At 43.1% G+C, this 1,813-nt stretch overlaps 1 protein-coding gene across 3 annotated transcripts in view; it reads left to right on the forward strand.

Moving 5' to 3' along the window:
• The window catches only part of VSTM2A (V-set and transmembrane domain containing 2A), a 28,836-nt gene that overhangs the window by 4,806 nt on the left and 22,217 nt on the right, over positions 1 to 1,813 (forward strand). For all 3 annotated transcript variants that reach the window (XM_010708566.1, XM_010708567.1, XM_010708569.2), the window contains exon 2: positions 1,391 to 1,557. In XM_010708566.1, coding sequence (XP_010706868.1) covers positions 1,391 to 1,557 — 167 coding nt within the window. The remainder of the gene's footprint in view (positions 1 to 1,390; positions 1,558 to 1,813) is intronic.

The raw sequence follows: 1,813 nt of genomic DNA on the forward strand, positions 1-1,813 counted from the left end.
CCTGGCGTTGCGGTAGTGGAGCGCAGGGGTAGCATTCCCCTTCACCTCCCCTCACAGCTCACACACGTTGACCAGAAGGGGGAAGCAGGCGAAAAGAAAAAGAAAAAGCGAACTTGCAAGCCCCGAAGACGCAAAATGCAAAGTCCTTTTGCCTGTTTCAGCAGTTGACTAGCAAACGATGACTGGGGAGCTTGTGTGTGTATGTATGTGTGGGGGGGTCTGTGTGTGTTGTGTGCGTCTGTGTTTGGGGGTGTGTGGGCAGCACAAGAAGGTAAAATAATAGCTGGTAGTTTTGCTGATGAGTTGTTGTTGACAACCATGACTATGTATGTGTTTGTGTGGTGGGGGGGAGAAGTAAAGCTGTTTAAGCATATTTCTAAATTAACCCATCAATTCCAGATTAGCTAGGAAGACTGGATAAGGAGACAGCAAGAGAGGAGAAGGCACCAGTAATATTTCCTTCGCTTCATAATTTGCTCTAGTCAATTTGTAACAATCCATAACAGAAAGCAACACTGCAGACTCTTTCCAAAATTTCCTGTTCTTGAAATACACATTTTCTTCACCATATTGTTTGACTGCAGTAACCCCTTTGCTTGACCATCACGTTTCATCACGATGCACAATTTTAAAGTGAATTATGTGAAAGAATGAGAAGGAACTCAAAACTGAGGCTAAAAGAAATACTGGACTATGTTGATCAGGATTAGTTTTTAAACCTAGCAGTGGTATGTAGAGATGGACAAAGGTGAAGGTTAGTTCTATAATGTGCATGCCCATAGTGAGAATTTAAGCATGTATTTCTCTTGGTTTGATTACACAAGCAGAGTTTTTCAGAAACAGTAAGTAACTCAGGTAAAAGCTTTGAAATGGGCACTTTAGCAAGTCATAACCCACCCCTCAGAAGAGAACCTGTTTCAATAGTTGCTCCTGGCAGCCACAGAAGCTTTAACAGTTTACATCTTTCTAATTCAGCCCTCCAAAACACAATAAATCAGCCTTTTGTGTTTTTTGCACTTCCAAATTGGTTTTGAACAAAATACCTCAGTGATTCTGGTGAAATACTGCATTCTGCCCAAAGGTATTTGGACTTAATTAAATGAAACTTTTCTAGCCCATGCGAGCAAGCAGTGAGGTCTGTAACATTTCCCTTGAGCAGAACTTAGAATGCGAGGAAGATAGATTTGTACATAAGGAAGAAAAGACTCACTTGAGTTTTAGAAGGGCCGGGGCAGATAATGTGTGGGGAAACTGGAAAAACGGAATAGAGACGGAAAGAGGGTAGGAAAATGGGGAAATTAATAGAAAAAGGGAGAATGTCAAGATAAAACGTGAGAATAAATAGTGTGCAGATAGCAGAATCCCAATGCACCACGCATTTGTTTTACAGCAAAATTCACTGAATTTCCCCGAAATGTCACGGCAACAGAAGGGCAGAATGTGGAGATGTCTTGTGCTTTCCAAAGTGGCTCCACTTCGGTGTACCTTGAAATCCAGTGGTGGTTTCTGCGGGCTGCTGAAGACCAAGAGGTTGGAGCTGAGGTGACAGGAACTCAGGTATTGATCCTCTGTCATGGGGTCCCTAAACCACCTGGGAAGAACATCACAAGAATGGATAGAATGGTGGGACAGAAAGGGGGAGGAAGCAGAGGGAGGTTCTGTGTCTTCTCAGGCACTTAATTTCAATTTGTGAAACAACAGTGCAGGAACCTGCAGAGAAAAATGCCCATCTCAAGGGATAGCACCTTTGGTGCCTGTCACTCTAAGTCTGCAGCTAGGGACATTCATGAAACCACACGGATTTCCAAAGTCT

This window comes from Meleagris gallopavo, chromosome 3 (genome assembly GCF_000146605.3).
Source record: "Meleagris gallopavo isolate NT-WF06-2002-E0010 breed Aviagen turkey brand Nicholas breeding stock chromosome 3, Turkey_5.1, whole genome shotgun sequence".
Classification (NCBI taxonomy): domain Eukaryota; kingdom Metazoa; phylum Chordata; class Aves; order Galliformes; family Phasianidae; genus Meleagris; species Meleagris gallopavo.